General features: G+C 41.4%; 1 protein-coding gene across 1 annotated transcript in view; it reads left to right on the top strand.

Annotated features, from left to right (window-relative positions):
- The first annotated feature begins 1,204 nt into the window (after positions 1-1,204).
- Positions 1,205-19,078, top strand: part of LOC115812404 (disintegrin and metalloproteinase domain-containing protein 12-like) — a 106,490-nt gene continuing 88,616 nt past the window's right edge. The window contains exons 1-6 of the mRNA XM_030774882.1: positions 1,205-1,801; positions 9,657-10,839; positions 13,090-13,244; positions 13,758-13,927; positions 15,586-15,685; positions 16,783-16,801. Coding sequence (XP_030630742.1) covers positions 1,205-1,801; positions 9,657-10,839; positions 13,090-13,244; positions 13,758-13,927; positions 15,586-15,685; positions 16,783-16,801 — 2,224 coding nt within the window. The remainder of the gene's footprint in view (positions 1,802-9,656; positions 10,840-13,089; positions 13,245-13,757; positions 13,928-15,585; positions 15,686-16,782; positions 16,802-19,078) is intronic.

Here is a 19,078-nt window from a genome sequence, read left to right as displayed (position 1 = left end):
TTTTTTCCCCTGAGAAATCTAAAGACATCATGCGGGTCAGCTTAACACCAGAAGAAAGAAATAAGAAGGGGGTTTTTCATCAGCCCTCTGTTCATCCCAGCTCTCTCTGCTATCACATGCTACAGAAAACATCCCGAGGACAGCTATGCTTGATCTGCTATTACACCGCGAGACATGGTCTCATCAGGAGACACGGGACAAAGAGAGGATCTCTCTGTGTATGAGTTTTTGAGGGGCAATCAGCTCTCCAGTCTCTTCTTGGATATCTGTCCTGTTATAATGTTTGTTATTATATGCTTTTTGGTATATGGTATCAGTGTTTGGATCCATCATTTTAAGATTTTTAGGGGTTGTTAGGATATTGGAAGTATGCTTCGTGTGTTCACGCCCCACGGTAAAGATGCAAAGGAAACAGTGTGGAAGCTAAAGCAGTCCTGTGTGTTTTACATAGTGATGTATTTGTGGCATCTGGTGATTAACGTGTATGGCAACAGGAGACAGCCTCGTAAGGGTCAGAGGTTTATGGGGGAACACAAAACAAACGTTATGACAAAATATTCCAAAGTTTCTCCCCAAAACTAAAGCAAAATCACAAAATCTGTCCCTCACACACACACACATCTCCCTCCTCTGGATGTTCAGTCTCCTCTGTGAGTCTTTTGTTCATTCAGGGATACACACACACACGCAGTCATATTCATGCTTGACTGGAGACAGTACCACCACTGGCTCTCCTTCAGTCTGAGATCCAGCGAGTGAGATGTAACTCTACACAATTACAAAGAGGACCTGCTGTGACAGTAAGAGGTTGGTATGGCTTTTGAATAAGTACTGTTCTGTTTTCTGTGAGAACACTGTAATTTCAGGTAAAATAAATTTCCATTTCAATTGTTATTCTATTTTCTGAGTTACATAATCTTACCTTAATAACCAAGCTTTACTTTATATGTGTAATTGAAGTTTATGTAAGAGTACAAAGTCTTGTGAAAAATCTATTCAGAATTTCTTTATGTTCCAGTTTTGAACAACAGTACAAAAAGTTCATACTTTCTTTTTTCACTTTTCTTTTTTTGACTCTTTTCTCAGTGACTTTCAAGAGGAGTGTTTACTGGAGCTCTAGCCAGAACATTTCTTACATTCTAGCCAGTAACCACGGCAGCAGGACTGGGGGGATTCTCATTAATAGCTGATGTGAAGGATTACAATGGAGACGGTGAAACCAGAGAGCTGGCAGAGGTTACCTAAGCCCCACGGAGGAGCTGGCCAGGATTCAGCTGCTCACCTGCGTAGGGCCCCAGGGTGGAGGAGATCTGGTGACTGGGAGGGTCTCCACACGCAGGTGAATGGGTACCCTCGTGCAGCTCGTCCACAGAGCTGTATTGAGGGTGGACGTACGGAAGGCTGGATACAACACCTGGAGAGGACGCAGAACCACCTCGTCAACCAGTCCATGCCGGCCTTCTCTGACAGGACTGTATCCATGCCTGCCCTGGAGACAGCTGGACATTCATCACATAACCCAGGCTTTCCTTACCTTCACAGCAGGAACTGGACTAACTGGACACCCAGCCAAAGCCCCAGTGTGTGTGAGAGCCTCCAGGAAGGCATAGAATTATTCACACCCCAGGAGCAGCCCGGAAACAGGGAGATGGCTCGCATAAGGCCAGGCCCCAGGTCAGAGAAAGCCCACCTCTGCTCACTGGCTCCTGTCCGAATTGGCTGGCTCCCAATTCAGAGGAGAGTGATAATGAGTGACGGCTCTGACCCCGGCAAGTCCCGCCCCCAAGAAAATACCTGCCAGGTAAGAGCATATAATAACATTTGTAAAAAATAAAACTGCGATAGATAAGTTCTCTTAATCAAATCTCTCTTGCAAGCCCAAGATGTTGATAACTTCCTGATAAAATGGAAACATTATAAAGGCCTTCCGATAATCCCCTGTTGACAGCCTCGAAAATGAAAATTGATCTTTAGAGGTTGATGGTAATATGAGAGGTCATATTCTGGATTAAGGGTGAGGAGTCACCCCAATCATCCAATCATCATTATTAGAGTCCACTCTATGAGCTGCATTGTGCAAGCCTCATTGGTAAAAACACAGAGTGAAAACTTAATATGAACTTATTTAGACATAAATGTAAATGGTTTGCTGTTAGGTTGCTAATAAAGAGCCTAACTAAATAAATAAATGTACTTAAACATGTGGAAGGTGTCCTCTGCAACTGATACAGTTTACATGGCCAACAATGTGTTAATCAGCATTGGCTCAGTGCCACTGTGCTGCCTTCAGACTCCCTTGATTTGAGATTCAAATCTCTCCCATGTTGAGGTAATAAATTGCTTTCTAGCCTACATTTCTCCGTTTTTCATTATTCAGGTATGGGGATTACAGAATTTTCTATTCATTTCTTCTCTTCTATCTTTTTGATGTTTGATACGATGTTCTGACTGCTTTGGAATAGATCTAAAGATTTCAAAACCAAAACAAATCAGGAAACTCTAACGCCCAAAGAGAAATTTGGAGAATTACACCCTTAGATAACAGCAACTCTTTCTAAAAGTACACTGAGTCCTTCAAACTCTTTTCCTGCAGCAGCAGCACACTGAGGCTCTGCATTGTCAGTGAGGCCTTTTGTTTGGCTCTACTGAGACTAATATTCCTGTCCAAGCTAAAATAAATAGGCTCTAGCCAGATTTACCTCTCCTTGGTGTATGGTGATGTCTCCAGCCAATCAGGCTTCTCTTTGTTTTGGTTTTTTTTTGGGGGGGGGGGTGTTTTGTTTTTCTTGCTGCCCGTAGGGTAGGGTCAGTGGTGCCAAGGCAGCACTGGTCATCATACTTCAGCTCAGCCTGGCAGTAAGGCAAGCCAGATCTGACAGTTAACCAAACTCCACAGCCCAACTGGGTATTGGTTTCAGCTCTAGGAAAAGTGTTTACCCAGCAGGAATGCTGTCAGGTTTTTGAACAGGTTTATGAGCATTGAACAGGAACAGGAAAAGGAGCTTGGGTGACAAGCAGCCTAACGGCAGTGTAATAAAACTAATTCAGAAGTCTGGAGGAATGATCGTCAGTCAATGCAGAGGAATGGAAGGATTTTTTTTTTACTTCATGGAGATTAGATACACAGATTCTGAGCATGTGTGTCTTCCTTCCTTCATCATTTCAATCATGACACGCTGAGTTTAAGCCCTCAGATGTTACATTTATCCCAGTGACAATTATCATCTCAGCTGGTTGTATAACAAACTGGGCATTATATGTAAACCATCAGTACTGTATCCTTTCAGTTAAATTGCATTATTATAAGTGTTTCTGTAATGATCAGTTATCTCATTGCTTAGCCAATCATGTTGCACTTTGGGAGCAATATTGGTGAAAAATATAGTGCTTATAAAAATGGATAAGTTTATAAATCAGACAGGATTGTATCTGACTGCACTTGTTTTTCTCCTAGGTGAAACTGAAATCTCCAATCACCCCCGTTTTCATCAAAAATACTGGTGAAAAAAAGGCCAATGGATTTGGACCAGAGGGTATGTACTGATATAGACGTGGTTTCTGTTTTTTGGGGTTTCTTTAGCCTTTTTATGTGTCATCTGTTATTGTGAATAAAGACAGGAAATCTTGTCAACACCACCGCTTCTTTAAACCCTTTACAAAGTCAGCATTTATCATCATTCAAAGCCCCCTAATGCTGGAAAGAGCCTAAAGCCAGAAAAAAACACACTAAGCTTGGTGAAGAGGGTGTGTGTGTGTGTGTGTGTGTGTGTCTCTGTGGCAGTGGGGGGGGGGGGGGGGGGGGGGTCAAATAATACAACACTGTCTGTAACAAAACCAGTAGATTAAATTTGCTTTCACAAAATGGATTGCTTCCACAAGAGACTAGTGCACAGGTGTATGCCTGACTCTGTGGTTTATCTTTGTGGTACGTGTTCTTTGTCTAATGGCTAATAAAGCAGCATTCAAGCTGTACTTGAGCACAGAGAGAAAGTCACTGTAGTGTGTCCGTCAGTCATGGCAGAACAATGCTACATTTAAAGCAATTACAAATCTCACCACATGTTTGTCACATGCTACCAGTGAGCTACCAGCTCTAACCCTCATATCAAAAGACTCATAGAGGAATCAAAGGGAGATCGAAAAGAGAAAAAGATTGCAACAGATTTAATTTCTGGGAACAGAAGAGTAAATAAATAGATAAAATTTTTGGCCCTCCCAGCCTAGCCCTCATGTTGCTCTACAGAACTAATTGATATCCTTCAATTAAAACAACACCCAAAGAGGAATCTTCTGCTGTGATTAATAATCATTGTACCATTAAATATCTAATTAAGAAAAGCATTAAAGAGGATCAGGGATTTCAGAGTCAAGTCAAATTTGTGCTTCTGTGTGAGTGATACGATGGGATCACCCCTCTTCTACTTACAGAGAGGTGAGAAATTCATAATGCAAACCTGAATACCTTTGCTTTTTAGTCTCTCTCTCCACCCTCTCTCTCACTCTCTGTGTCTATCTATCTATCTATCTATCTATCTATCTATCTATCTATCTATCTATCTATCTATCTATTTATCTGTCTACCTCCCTCTCTCCTTCTCTCTGTCTCTCTCTCTCTCTCTCTTTCTCTCTCTCTCTCTCTCTCTCTCTCTCTTTCTCTCTCTCTCTCTCTCTGATCCTCTGTGGGTTGTGATTTCCCATCTTCCCACCTTGTTTACATATCGATTCCTCACCCGTCTTTGGCAGCTTAGACAGACACGTGATGGAAATCTGGAGATGTGTGGTTATCCAGGTCTCGTCAGACTAATTCACTCATGTTGTTCTCTCCTTCCAAACAACTCGGCTCTTAGGCGCTGCACAATGCAGACTGAGGTTTCATCACCCTCTGCTCTGATTCATTTATCTCTGGATTTGGTTTGGAGACTGATTGACTGATACTCTGAATAAATTGCTACTAAGCATGACTCTCAAAAGAGCAGAACACCATCCCTGTTCTGTGTATGTATATATATATATATATATATACTGATATGAGATTCCTTTTCTCAGACTGTAATGGGTACTGACAATATTATTATAATTCAAAATATAGACTTTGGTTATTTGGTTCTGTCAGTCATCTCAACGCATGCCAACAAACCACGGGCAAACATGATTGGTGTTAACTCTGTACAAAAGATGATAGTTGTGCTCTAACTTACGAGTTCCATCGACAGAGATATAAAAGAAAGATAAACACTAAGAACTTCAGTTGAACCAATTAGAATTTTATTAGACTAAAAATTTAAAGTTGAAAAAGCAATTTGTGTTAACAGAGATAAGAAAAATGAGAAAACCCAGAGGAATAAATATTGACTTTTACTTTTGTCTCTCCCTTGAGGTAGACTACTGGCTTTGGACAATATTTTCATATATTTTGCATTAATTTCCCTGCTCTTGAAACAGCTATCTAAAGCCTGTAGTCATTACACATTATTACATGTTTTAAGCCTGTTTTAACTGTTTTATTACAATTTATTACCAGTCACATTAAAATATATTATATTATATTTTATTATATTATATTATATTATATTATATTATATTATATTATATTATATTATATTATATTATATTAGTCACATTATTACAAATCCATGGTTTGTGGTGAGGGGAGATCATTAGGAAGTGAGAACAAGTGAATGTAAGGTCATTTGAGATGATTTACAATGCATTTCACTGTACACAGCACTGCACAGAGGCTCTCTTCGACACCATTAACGTTGTCATAATGTTGCAGGAAGGTTACAGAGAGAATGTTGTGTTAATCCATAAAGCCTGGAGTGCTCACACTATTTGGTGAATCAGCCGTGAATATAAATTTCAAAATCGAAAGTCTCACTGTGACAGAGAGTACAAAAAACTTTTAATAGCAGCCTTTGTGTTCTCTTCTCCTCAGCAAACATGTACACACACACACTGAATACGCAGTATGTCCAGCCACGAAATGTTTGCCCTTGTTACCCCAAATACAAAAATGTGAATATTTATTTTACTTGTTATTAATACCTCTCCCTTGTTTTCGGTGCAGACCTTTGATCCTACAGCAGTAACATTCATTTCTTCACTCTCCTTATTGTTAATAGTTTATTCAAAGCACTCACTGTATACACAAGTTCTAGTACACGTGAAGTGTTTCTAGACGGATCTCATAACATTGCATGGAGATAGCATAGGGAATACTGTACCTCTCATTAATGAACTGTCAGATAGTCTCAAGCTCCCATCGACCTACCTGATAAAATACTGTGATTACCCACACCAGTTGTGCTACCTGCATTTCAATAGCTTTACCCCTCGTTTTTATTCCTGTCACACACACTGATACTTAGCTAATGTCATACAAATGGTACCCTTTAATTATTATGACAAGAGAATGCACAGGTGACAGAGGGCAGTCTGATGAACACTTGCCTTCGCTTGTTTACGAAGGAAATTAAAGTTCTTAATGCACTGAGCACCCCCCCCCCCCCCTCTCACTTTGCTTATTGACACCAGGTGGTTATTTCCTTTGACAGACTGGACACAGTTCTGATCAAAGTCATCTCTGCGTTCTCAGACACTGGGCATCCTCTCACTGCATAGCAAATGTCATTAACAAACAATAAGTGGGTACCAGATAGAAAGGTGATGACTGCAACAAGCTGTTTTAACACAGATTATATTCTTTTCACATATCTCTTTCTCTCTCTCTCTCTCTCTCTCTCTCTCTCTCTCTGACCTTAGTATTTCTTGGATGTATTATATTTAAATAATGCTAACAACCACTTCATAACTGTGTTTAAATAACCCAGCTACAAAGAGAGAGAGAGAGAGAGAGAGAGAGAGAGAGGACAGAAGGAAACAAGGGCATATTTTTAGTGAGACAAGTAATGTTTGCCCATCAAGTCCACAAAGATGTGCTATCTTGATTACTGTTATACCCATCATAGTGGTGACACAAGAGAGGGGACTGACTCTGACCTGTCATGTTTGAGTATCTGTCTCTCTGTGATGTAATGTCAATGCAGCAAAAGCCATGTGCTGTGTACAGTGTAAACAGTTAGAGCAGACTGTGGAGTGGAAGGCTAGGTTCACACAAGGGTGTGACACTGTAAATGTTTTTTTCCAAACACACAGAGAGAGGAACAGGAGTGAGTGCAGTCAGGTCCAGCTCTTCTGCTCTTAGGACGTGGAGGATCCACAGCCAGACAAACTTGAGCGTACAACAGGTAAGTACACATCTGTTTGTTTGACGACACTTAGAAGACGTATTTATTATTGTCAACTCAGGAAACTTTGAATACATGATTAGAGTGAGATTTGAATTGAAAAAAACCTTGAATGTTTTATTAGGGAAGTTAAAACCATGCCTGACACTTCAGGCTAAGAAGATGCAGGTGGTATATTAGCTCTTAGTTTAGCAGCTTAGCAGCTCAGTTTTCTAAGACTTTATAAGTGTCCACTTAAACTCTGATAAGGCTTTTAAAATGAGCTCTCGTCTTCTCTTTCTGAATCGGCACTCTTCTTGTTTAACCTGTCACCCTGCACCATCAAGGTCAAAAAACAACACCCTGATACTGGCATTTTGTCACTGCAGTCAGTTTTTTTTTTAATCAACTAAACAGATTAGGCTATGCTCATTTACAGGGTTAATTTATAAACTTATAAACTGCCCAACTGCATTTATGCTCCCTCTATAGTTCAAGCTTCTTCATAGGAGTTGTCAGTTAGTGTGTTGGAGATAGAAGTGGGTTTACATTCCTCCTCTTGTTAGTGTTGTTTGTTGACTGAATGGACGTGAACCAAGCACCAGTGGAATGCACCTTTTACAAATAATTGCTGTTGTGAAATATAGCAATGCTGCTGTTTTATTGCAGTTTGTTGCAATTTAAACCTGCAGCTATAACACATTGGCCAGGTAACACAGTTACCATAGCTCATCTTTGAAACTACAGAACACTTACACTACAGTCCAGGAGTTTTGTCAGTGTTGCTTTTGGTGCAGGATACTAATATCTCAGATATCTTCTGTTCATTGCTTTCAGCCACCATATATCCGCAGTTTCACTCATAGGTTTTCCTCTGTGTTTAAATCAGTTTTTCAGTTTTGCTTCATTGGTTAAATTCTTGTCTTGAAACACGATTTACATTAACAAACATTTACCACAGTCCCTGGAGCGGAGATAATGTGTTTTACATTAACAGATTTGTTTTATTAATTCACAAAATCTTTCAAATCTTACAATACAGAGCACAAAACCTATTCCACGAGCAGCTCTATTCACAGTGAATAATACTTTCTTTCACCAATGGTAAACTCAGGCCAAATATTTTACTTTGTTTTGCGGCAGTGTATAGAGAATATAAAAATATCGAGTCATAAATCAAAGCAACAATACTGCAGAGGTCTGAGCCTACAGTACAAACAACCAAGCTATAAATACATTGAGGAAAAGAGGAAGCAGGCTCTCAGACTCCAGTCCGTTTGGTGTGGGCCCTTGTGCTTTCGGCGACGTCGTGACACGTTTATATGGGACATCTCAGGGGCGTTTGTGCTGCCCTTTTTTGTCCTATTTTATCATCCATCCAGCACCAAAATTTGACTCATGCATGTGGGATTAGGGGTTAAGTACTAACTGAACAGTTTTAAGATGATTGTTCAGTTAATGGTTTACAGTATCCTACACTGTCAGTGTATTCAGTCTCAGCGGGGAACGAATGATTGAATACTGTCTTATTAGTAAGTCATTGTCTGTACTGGTCTGCACAAAAGGTGTTCAGCAGATGTCTTTTGTGTGAGAGAGATGAATTTTGTTTTGTTAAAAAAATATAAATAAATAAATAAATAATAATAATATTAAAGTGTTAATGTTTCTATGGTTTAGATTTTGGTTTGGGACAATTTGAGCGTTGCATTCCGATTTTCTTAGCAGCCCTCCAAAAATATAGCTCCCCGAACATTCAGTGCCCAAAATTTTCCTCTTCCGTAATTCACAGCTTTTTCGAGCAAACTTAAACTTTCAGGCCCTACCAAAAACTCAGTTTTAAATGTCTATGATAGACATGTAAAGCTTTGCTGTCATTGTTGGAGCTGCAGGGAGATATCATTGGGGATTTTTGATTAGGCTAAAAAGAATGACACGATGAGGAAGCTTTGAAAAATCCGTACTATATTCCCTTGTCGTGTGTGTGTGTGTGTGTGTGCGTGTGTGTGTGTGCGCGCGCGTGTGTGTGTGTGTATATATATGTATGTATGTATATGTGTGTGTGTATATATATATGTGTGTGTGTGTGTGTGTGTGTGTGTGTATATATATATATATGTATGTATATGTGTGTGTGTGTGTGTGTGTGTTTGCCCGCCCGCATGTTTGAGTGCATATATGTATATATATACACACACACACATATATATATATTTATGTATTATACCATGACTCCTTACTTAATTAGATTAGCTTCAAATTCCCCAACCCTGAACGCAGAATCATCACCATGGTAACAATGGGGCCATACAAAGAGAATGACATTGCTAAACCCAAGCCCCCAAGTTTCAGATTCCTGAAGTGTAAAACAGGGTTCTGTCTCCACACAGCATAGGTATTCAAAGCCTAACGTGTGATCTCATTCTTTGGTAGACTTCATGCAAGAAGAGCCATGCCTCAGTGGAGGGTGACTTCAGTCCTGTGTCATCTCTAAAGAAAGACTGGAACCAGCCGTTGCTACCTTCAGCTCACAGTGGGATTGTACCCAACAGCTCCTCAAACAAAACCTCAGAGCACAAAGGAACCACTGTTCCTGAACAGTCTCTCAATCCGGCACCATCTAGTGGTGACAGCCCTGTCGCGCCCAAAGTAAAGACCTCGATCACCTCCATAACTATCAGCTCTCGGAAAGTCACCCGGTCTGCCAGCCTCCCGAACACCAGACCTCCGTCTCAACTTGGGAACGGAGACCCCGACGCTAGCACTATGCCCATGAGTAATCCTGTGGACCACCCTTCCTCTGGTTCTCATGTCACTGCAAGAAGGAAAGCAGTCGTGGTAAAGGTCACGGAGCAGAGAGTGACCACCAACACTAAGACCCAGCCTGCTGAAGCCACCGAGTCTTTCCTGACTGCTGCTGGCTACGGCAGCCAAACCAAAGAGACAAAATGGGAGCCGGTGATTCTTCGGAGAAAGCCCGCTATTGTCAAGATGACACAGCATGAGGAGAGATTTAAGAGGGGCACTGATGGGACCAAGAGGAGGCCAGAGTTTAGACACAGCTACACAGAGGGTCTGTGGTCCTCAGCAAACTCGTTACCATATGAAAGCGCTCCTCTGGGTACAGCCCAGAAGCCACCTGAGGAGGAACTTAACTTTACCTTCTGCCAGAAAAGGACCCCTGTTAATTTGGCTGAACAGGGGGTGTCCCAGGAGAACAAACCCAAACTTCACAGGTCCACCCTGTCCCTTTATTTTGGCAGCCCCTCCACCAAGGAGGGGGCGCTAGATAGTTCAAACACTGATGAGTGGGACATGCCACGGAGACCAGTTAGCTGCTATGCTGGTGTGTTCAGACATACTGAACCAAGCTTTGATGATGATCCTACTCTCCACTACAGGAGTCTTGAGCTTCAGCAGAAGACAAATATTGACCCTGTAAGCTCTGCTGCCCACAGTTCAAACAGGCTCTTCTCTTCCGCAGCCAGTACAGGCTCCTTCAACGGGGCCTCCCCAAGGGTGGAGGGACTAAGAAAGGGAAGAGTGCTGACAGAAGTGGGGTTGGATCTGCCAAAGGCTCCTGGGAGTCAGGCCCCTACTTTCTTCAGGTTTCCAGGTAATAGAGCTCCTGTACCATACATACCAGTTCTTTCTGACTCTTCATTTTCTGCGTTTTTAAGATTGTGCTTTGTAAGCAAGACATCTTTGCGGTGAACTTGTAGGGGAGTGAAACACTGACTCAGAACAGGCAGATGCACAGACACACATGGACTCACACAAACACACACAAACACACAAACACACACACACACTGACACACCGACACACACACACACACACACACACGCACCCTTTTAGAACACTCAGGTTGAGCTCCTCTCATCTCTGCTTTGATGTATAATTAATGTGTATTATCAACAGCATGGCTTACTTCAGTGTGTCTTTAATTGGAGCACGCAAATAGCGGATACACACATCGGTTGCACATTGTCAAATAACAGTGCCCCAAAGCGGAAGCTCCTTTCACCACCCACATCTCCCACTCTTCCCCCCCCCCCCCCCCCCCCCCCCCCCCCCCCCCCCCCCCCCCCCCCCCCCCCCCCCCCCCCCCCCCCCCCCCCCCCCCCCCCCCCCCCCTCTCTCTCTCTCTCTCTCTCTCTCTCACTCACTCACTCACTCTGTACCTCTCTTGCTTTTTTCTATTTTTTTCTTCCGCTCACTCAATTTCAGCCCTTTTCATTTTCCCACGCATCTCTCTGCATGCATAATCTATACGTAGCCTGTTTTTGGAAGCAGCACTGCCCTTCCTGGGGAATTAAGAGCTGCTAAACATGTTGGAACTGAATCTCAGGGAGACAAATCAAGGCTCCCAGGCCCCTGGCCTTAGTCCTGTGATAATGAGGGAGAAAGAACCTTTCATTTATCGAAAAAAAACCTGAGCTGGAGATGGAAATGAAACAGAATTCACTTACGAATGAAAATCCAACTAAAAATAACAGAGTGGAAGACAAGTCTGTTTTTGGCAAATGTTCACATGCTCAGGATTCTCTCTCTCTCTCTCTCTCTCACTCTTTTCATAGTCAGAAAGCATTGGTTTAAGTGGGGTTTAGACTGCTATCATTCAGTCTGCATTGCCACAGTCCAAGAACAGGTCTAGAGGACCCAAGCTTACCAGATTACATTTCACGGCACTTATTTATTTAATTTGCATCTAAACAGCACAACTGCACATTATTATGCAACCTTTGCCTTGTTATCATTTACTCTAGTAGGTAATGAATCGATTTCAAGATGTCAAATTTTATGAAGATTAAAAATCTAACTTCAACAGTTTTCCTTTGAATGGTTTCAGAATGGTAGTTTACTGTATATTGTCCACAGAGAAGGTAAACTCAATTGCCTACTAGTGCAGAGTGAGGGAATACACCTGGAAATGGTTAGATCAGTCAGATTGTTTATGAAGCACAGCAAGATTGTAAACACTCAGACTGTGGAAGGACAAACACAAGACCTCTCAGACACTGGCCAATGCCCAATGATCTAACTGTGGCTCAAACTTTGTTCTTTTGGGGTCCTGTAATTTGAACATGATTTTTTCTTCACATTATTGCTTACATGCAACTATACACTTATATGTGATAAATGAGTCTGTCCACTCATTCATTATCTCTCTACAGCAAATATTTTTAGTTCTGTAACAATATTCTCATAGTTAATGGATGTGTCTTAGGTTTTTAGTCTGCATCTGATGGGTCAAACTCCCTTTTTACTTTGTTTACGTTGTTAGTAACTTTTGGTCTCTCTCAACGCTTTGACAAAGTTGTTCTGCTTGACAGAGACAACATCACAGCTACCCCCCGAAACGATCCTGGCCATGAACGCAGCAGCTGTTATAGCCAATATAAAACTCCAAAGGCAACAGAGCAAGAGATCAGGATCGAATGGCCAAGCTGCAAGTCAATCAAATACAGTAGATGGGAGAGCAGCTTCAGGTACTCACAGTGCTGTCTTAAATCTTAAATGCGGTCGTCATGCTTTCGTTTGGAAAAAAAAAAAAAAGTCCAGTTCCAAGTTAATTGTTTTGATTAATATATGTATGACAGCACAGAGCTGGAGTAATTGAGGTTAATTAAAACTTCAAACAGGTGATGTGACGGATATAATTACAACAAGATATGAGAGCACAATCTGTTAGGTGTGTAGGTGTACCTCACTGAATTAATCTTCTGTAGTCACAATGACTGAAAAGACAAAACATGGATTATCATACTGTTGCCTTATGGTTAATGTGTCGTGGTGGGTAAACGGTGCCTCTTGATTCCAGTGTGGCATCGGCTGTAACATTATTCTTGTGTCCTTTTGTCAGTGGAGGACAGCAGTGATGCACCGCGGGAAAACGACCTGGACCCAGTCCACCAGAAAGCTGTTGACGCAGTGGAGGAGAAGCCATCAAGTCATTACCATTCAGAGTTTGTCCTGCTAGAGTCTAAGAGAACCTCACAGAAACCACACACACTCAGAGTAAGTTGCGATGAGTGGAGGGATAGGACCTGAGCTGGAAATGTAGCTCTTGTGACATAAATCTGCAGCGTTGAACACTGACTGGTCTAATTTATGTTACGATTTGTTCCTTAAGAGGAGACTGACTATAAGACAAGATCTCACTCTGAGCTCTCACTCTAATTCTTCCTCCAAAAATCTATTCCTTATATCGAACACAACCTGAATTCATCCCAGTCCTGATCCCAGTGCTTATCATTCGTACTGTCTCTCTCTGCACCTTTCATGCTTTACAGTGTTCAGATAAGATTTGGTGCTTTCCTTTCAGCCCTGCTGAACCCTGAATGGTTACCATAAACACAAACTGTTTATGTGTCTTATAGTCTTATATAGTGATATACCTATACAACATACTGACACACACACACACACACATACACGCACACACTTGCAAACACATACACACTCACACACACACACACACACACACACACACACCCCACTACTACTGTTTACTTCGTCTTTCTTCATCAGGAAGCTCTTGAGCTACGTCGGCCAGAATTCATCAGTCGCTCCCGGGGCGAGGGTTCGTGCCGTGGAACGGAGGGCCCAGCAGCGGCGTGCCCAGCAGAATGCTCCGTCAGCATCGCTGTGTGCCCAGGTCCAGCAGCACGGGCACATCACCCGGCCCAGTCCTCTCAGCGGTAGGGCACACACAGCCAAATACTCAGACTCAGTAGCCTCATATCACTCCACAGTCCACTAGAGGGCTTGTTAACTCACAGCTAAGACAGAGAGAGAGAGGGAGAGGCAGAGAGAGAGAGAGAGAGAGAGAGAGAGAGAGAATAGTTTTTATGCTTCCCATTAGAATGCAATATTCATAATTATCCATGTGTGACACTTTCTTTTTCAAATGAGTGTGTTTAATATTCTGTCTGAGTGTTTGTGTTGTATAACAGCATTAGTAATGAAAGAAGGATTCCTGCTGAGTACTACGAAGTCTTTGCACCTGTGGAAGTCAAACTGAGATTTCATAGAGTTTAGCACCCTCTGCCTGAGGTGCCATGGAACTGCATGCCTGTGGCCAAGAGCACACACATCAGTTTCCAACAAATGATTAAGTGCATACATTGGAATCTTATTCTTCAATGCAAACAGATAACAGTAAATATTATACTGCAGTGACCTATTTTATCATTATCCATATTCTTTTTTTTTTATTAGAAGCATGGGCACCAGTGCTTCTTGTTTGGACAGCCAGTTCTCTGCTCAGATCAGGGTTTGAGCTGATCTGTTGTGTTAGCAGAGTAGCATGATTGACAAGAATCAGTCAATCTTTTCAAGACACACAAAGAGCTATTCGGTTCCCTGAACACTGATCTACAGATCCAATCATGAGTTTGTGTGTGTGTGTGTGTGTGTGTGTGTGTGTGTGTGTGTGTGTGTTACAGATAACCTTTTCAAACCCAAAGATAGAAACATCAGTGGGAAGGAGATGCAGCTCCGATCCAGACGGTAAGTTACATCCCAATTATAACCTCCTCTCTTCTGTCAAAAATGTTCCTGTCTGCAACAATGTTCATCTTTATCGACATTCTCTCTCTCTCTCTCTCTCTCTCTCTCTCTGTCTCTCTCTGTCTCCCCCCCCCCCACACACACACACACACACACACACACACACACACACAGATCAGTCTGATCTCTTTTCACCGTGTATTGTGTTGGCAGTTCTCTGCCGGAGGGATCGCTGTTCTAATTGTGTTTTTCCTTTGCTTCTTTATATTCTTAGCACCTTCCATTCTTGGGTTGATAAAAAGAGTCTCGTCTGGTTGGGATGTGTGTCTGCCATGGTGTTTGTGGTGAAATATAAAGAACCCAAATCTCTAGACAATGACTCTGTTTGTGCAACTGATGACTCCATTTGGCACTTTCATTGATTGGTCAAGATACTGGGTTGCTTTCAACTATGATTAAAGACTCACTGGACTCCCCTAATGAGACTTGAGCCTCTCTGGAAGCAAAGGAGGGGGGGGGGGGGTGATGTAGCTGCACAAATAGAATAACTTTGAATTGCCATTTGAATACAGAAAATTATTTCTGTATTTACGCAGCACACTTATCATGTATAGCAAACCATCAGTAAATGTCTGTGTTGACTACTAATTCAGCTTGGCTGAACAGGTAAACAGCTATATATATATATGTGTGTGTGTGTGTGTGTGTGTGTGTGTGTGTGTGTGTGTGTGTGTGTGTGCTGTGTGTGTATATATATATATATATATAGAGAGAGAGAGAGAGAGAGAGAGAGAGAGAGAGTCTGTAGAAAAAGGGGCCCACTCTCTTCTGATTGATCCTTTGACAGGAGTTACAACAACTTGCCAGAGGTGAGGAGGAAGAAAGAGGAAGAAAAGAGAAAACTGGTGTCTCAGACCAACAGATTAAGAGCAGAGCTTTTTAAAAAGGTAAGTGTACTTCATAACAAAGCATTACTGGGGTGGGGGGGGGGGGGGGTGTTGTACCAGAGATCTGTCTATTGGTAATCTTTACTGCCTAGGCTCCTCTCAGCTCTCTGCCAGTTTCCTCCATTGGTTTTTTTCAATCGACGGAAACTTGGGGAACAAATTGCCTTAATAGCCAACATCAGTTATGGGGCTTTGCTCTGAACTGTTGTGTAGGGTTTCTTTGGCTAAAACTGCCTACTGGGGATAGATGTGTTGCTTGCACTCCATACTTTACATCTAAAATACATTAATTTTATGGTTTCTTATGTCAGACATGACAAGCATTCACACTGAACAGCAGTGCTGGCTTCATGCAGCTATACAAACTGATATTAATATAGTCACCATATGATAGCACTAAACACCAGAATAAGATGTCATTGACTGACAAATGCAAACTTCTCTGATTGGTGGGTTGGATGTGGACATTTCATCTTTTGCCTATGATGTTGATTTTCTTTTATCACAATACAGGTAAACCCTAAAGTAGTCAAAGGCCTGATACACTGTAAAGTTTCAAGTTTATATTGTCATTTACTAGATAACAATTGTAGACATCATTTATCAGCAATGAAATTCTTGGGCTCGGGGCCAGCTCAACTTGCAAGAGTAGCAGTTAAATAACAATAATAATATAATAAAAGAACAATAAAGGTAGATATAGGGGTTCTATAGGAAGATATATAGGGGAATATTATGTACATGTGCATAAATAGAATGTACAGAGCCGTAGAAATATAAATATAGAGGTATAAGAGTAGGAGTATAGAGTGTGTAATGGGTAAAGGTAGAAATCAAAGTTTTAAACTAGTGAGCTGTGTTGCCTTTTTTTTTCAGTTCACTGAAATAAAAATTTCAAGACAACATTCTGCATAGCACTTTTGAGTTACCCAACGTAGTGCACTGAAAAAATTCTCCTAAATAAACATGAAATAAGCTAACCCATGAGCCAAGCAAACTCGAAAAGGATATACAATGGGATGCTTTTAAATTTGAAGTTATTGTCACTTTTTTCTTTTCTGTTTTTTTTTTACTCCTTTTTCTTTTTGTTTTTGCAGTTTGTGACTGGTGAAACAGGTCTGACTGCTGTGTGCCAACAAAGCAACAAATTTCTCTCAAGAAAAACTGTTTCCCCTCTTTGACTGTTGTGGTCTTTGTCTCAGCCCTGTTGTCGAAACAAAAAGACATTAAGTCACCTTAGTAACAGAGGGTTAGCACACATTGCTCTGGTCATTCAGGAGTAATGCTTCATGCTTAGCTATTCTCTGTAAAGGCCAAACTATTTTTGGACCATGACTGAGAACATATTATAAAAGTAATTTTTTTTCTGACCTTACCTACAATGAAATGCTAGGTCATAAAGTAGGTCTGTTGCCTAGACACAGTCAGAGATTAACTGAAACCTTTGAAAAATTTCATTTTTGGAGTGCACACAGGGACGGGCACAGAAAGACTGAGAAGCAGCTGGGTTTATATGAGGTTTGCAGTCTCTCGAGTTTAAGACACTGGCTGATTTCTGAAGAAGTATTCTAATTCCTCAGAAACATCCTGTGAGATTTGCTGGCTGTTTTTCTTTAAACATGTATAACATGCTTCATTGTTTGTTTGGGGGTTTTTTGTTGTTGTTGTTTTTTACCATTTTACCATGAACTGCTGATCTGACATCAGTTGTGATGAGCTGATAATGCCTTAGACCAGATGCACAGTTAAAAAAGAATCTGGTCTCAGACCTACATAAAGTAAATTATTGAACCTGGCAAGATCATATGAACCCAGCAGCGGGAATCTTTGGGCTGTTCATTTGTTGGACTTTCTGCGTTGTTGGATGTGTTGCTTAAAGGAGACGTAGTTTATGTGAGGTCAATCCACTTGTTTGCACAACAAGAATTTTCCTAATCCTCAAGAGTTTACAAAAACAGAAGCATTAGGAAAACTAAAGAACGAACAGGTATAACATATTCACTGGCAGCAGAGGGCAACCTCGAGATACCTTGAAACTGAGTCACTTTTATATATAGCAAAATAAAAGACCCATGCATTTTTTGTACTCGTCACAAGATGAAAGACAAATAAGATTTTTGAATTTGACTTGAATGAAACTGTTCCTGTATGTGTTTGTTTTCTATGACACAGCAAATATCGCTTTCAGAGCAGAAGCGTTTTAATAAGATTTAATAAATTTGGCCACTAGAGGTCAATATTGATCAATATTTGGTTACAGTTTAAACTCCCAAATGGTTTACAGCTCAGTTTTGGGTCGGAGTTTAGAAATCTCATAGCAGGACCACAGTTATCCATTACTTTTACTTAATTGTTCTTAACCCAAATCAAATTATGCTATTTCAGCTCGAACTTGAGGCTGCTTTTTATTGTATTTGTGAGAGAGTTCAACTTTCTAATTTCACAGGCAGTGAAAAACAAAGTGTCCCTTTTTAAAGTCCTACAATGTTTGGTTTTGTTGTAGCTGTTTGTTTGTTTGTGCATTGTTTTGTTTCTGAGGAGTTTGGTACAGTTGCTAGTGTCCCTTGGTGTTGGGGAGTGTGTCTCGGACCATGGCCTTGGGCCCGTGGTTTGGCCGGCTGTGTGGAGAGGTTCTGAACAGGTCTATTGTGTCCTATGTATGGAGCTAGTGTTTAGAGGGAAATAAATGGGCTCTTACTCTGAATGGTCCTGCTCAGTGGCCCTGCTTCACACCGAACTCAGAGACCAGGAACAGACATGCGCTCTCTCTCTCTCTCTCTCACACACACACACACACACACACACACACACACACACACACATTCTCATACACACATATACATACAAACACACTCTCTGTCTTCACACTCACACTTTCTCTGTCTCTCTCTCTCTCTCTCTCTATTCGTCTCTTTCCCTCTCTATCTTGCTCACACATATGGTCACACACACACACACACACACACACACACACACACACGCACACAAACACACACACACGCACGCAGATAGATAAAAAGCAGTGTCACTTAACTGGTATGGTGGACAGCAGTCCAGAGATATGTATGTGTGGGTTTGTGAGTTTGGACACAGTGCTATCTCTGTGGTTGAGACTGAGACAGGTTGAGGGGCTATGAAAGAATGCTTTAAAACAGTTCCCATTATCTTACAGTGATACTGGATGAGCAAGTTCAGTGTGAAGAATTAACAGAGCAATGACTGAAAAAGACTATTAGCAAAGCCATGTGTTCTCACACTGTGGCAGGAGTTATAGGCATCACGCCTGCATCATTTCATAAGAGATTCACCTAAAGAAAGGACAGAGAGAGCAAGTGAGAGAGAGAGAGAGAGAGAGAGAGAGAGAGCACTTTGAATTTTCCACCCTCATTCTCC

Source organism: Chanos chanos, chromosome 5 (genome assembly GCF_902362185.1).
Source record: "Chanos chanos chromosome 5, fChaCha1.1, whole genome shotgun sequence".
In the NCBI taxonomy this organism is placed as follows: domain Eukaryota; kingdom Metazoa; phylum Chordata; class Actinopteri; order Gonorynchiformes; family Chanidae; genus Chanos; species Chanos chanos.
This window is presented reverse-complemented; position numbering and strand designations above follow the sequence as displayed.